Source organism: Phaethon lepturus, unplaced genomic scaffold (genome assembly GCF_000687285.1).
Source record: "Phaethon lepturus isolate BGI_N335 unplaced genomic scaffold, ASM68728v1 scaffold30868, whole genome shotgun sequence".
Classification (NCBI taxonomy): Eukaryota; Metazoa; Chordata; class Aves; order Phaethontiformes; family Phaethontidae; genus Phaethon; species Phaethon lepturus.
The window spans coordinates 303-1,394 of record NW_010558785.1 but is presented as its reverse complement, the minus strand read 5'-3'; the positions used below and the strand labels follow the sequence as shown (position 1 = coordinate 1,394).

Genomic DNA, 1,092 nt, shown 5'->3' with positions numbered 1-1,092 from the left:
CTCCTGCCCCGCTTCGCCTGCACAGCCTTGCGTGAGCAGCTTTCTGCTGCGGCAGCCCGAGCCGGGTCCCTTGGCTTTCCTTGGCCTCAGGAGGAGATTTCTTGCAGCGGAGATGGCGTCGTCCACGGTGCACTCAACGGGAGCCGACTGCCACCCTGCGTCGAGCACCGGTCTGCCGAGCGGACTGAGCAGAGCCGGTTTAACGAACCGGCGAAGCAGGGGAGCCGGGAAGGCTGGCAGAGCTCCAGCATCGCTCCGCAGCAGAGGATCCGCACGACACACCTCTAGCGCTGCGTCCCGGTTGGGGTTTTATTACCACTCGTCCCGTTCACTTTGCAGCAAGCTCTGCGGGAGCCTGGCAGCCTGACCCCCCGTGCGTGCGCTGATGCATCTGCATGACCCGTAAATCCTGTCCCGTTCCCTTCTGGATTCGCCTGCTGCCGTGGGCTTGCGGGCTGCATCTCCCCGCCTTGGTGGTCCATGGCAGCCAGGAAGCGATGCCTGAGCACGGCTTTGCTCCGCTCAAAAGGTGCCAGGTTTTGTGCTCTTGCACTTCCTGGGATTGGTTGCAGGCAAGTCGACAAAGCTGCGTTCATCTAGGTTTAAAATACAGCTCTGGCTCTACCTGCAGTGTTTCTGGGGCACGGGCAGATGCCGAGGCGAGGTAGGCACGTTGCGGGCTCCGCTTTTCCCAGGTGGGGACAGCGTATGGAAAACAGCAAGATGCATCGTTTGTTCCTGCATCTAACGGGTGTCTTTGGGCAGGTGGAGGAGGAGCTGCAGGAGCAGGAGTTTCTCGACCGCTGCTTCCAGGAGATGCTGGAGGAAGAAGACCAGGACTGGTTCATTCCATCGCGCGACCTGCCCCAGGGCATGGGGCAGCTGCAGCAGCAGCTGAACGGGCTCTCTGTTGGTGACGGCCACAGTTCAGAGGACATTCTGGTAAGGGCCTCGGTGGACCTGCTGCGAGGTCTGACGAAGAGCAGAGGACCTGTCCTGGGAAGGGGGGTGGATTTCCTTGGGGAGGTTTCCTGAGTGGCAGTGCGGTGTCAGTGCAAGAGCCGGTACTCATCCACCGACGACGATGCATTT

The 1,092-nt window shown here is 61.2% G+C and overlaps 1 protein-coding gene across 1 annotated transcript; it reads left to right on the top strand.

Moving 5' to 3' along the window:
• Positions 1 to 765: 765 nt before the first annotated feature.
• LOC104625526 (polyadenylate-binding protein-interacting protein 2B-like) lies at positions 766 to 970 on the top strand (the record flags this gene model as incomplete). Its single annotated transcript, XM_010293173.1, has 1 exon — positions 766 to 970. A coding segment is annotated over one exon (205 nt), but the record flags the coding sequence as incomplete, so codon positions are not given.
• Positions 971 to 1,092: the final 122 nt, after the last annotated feature.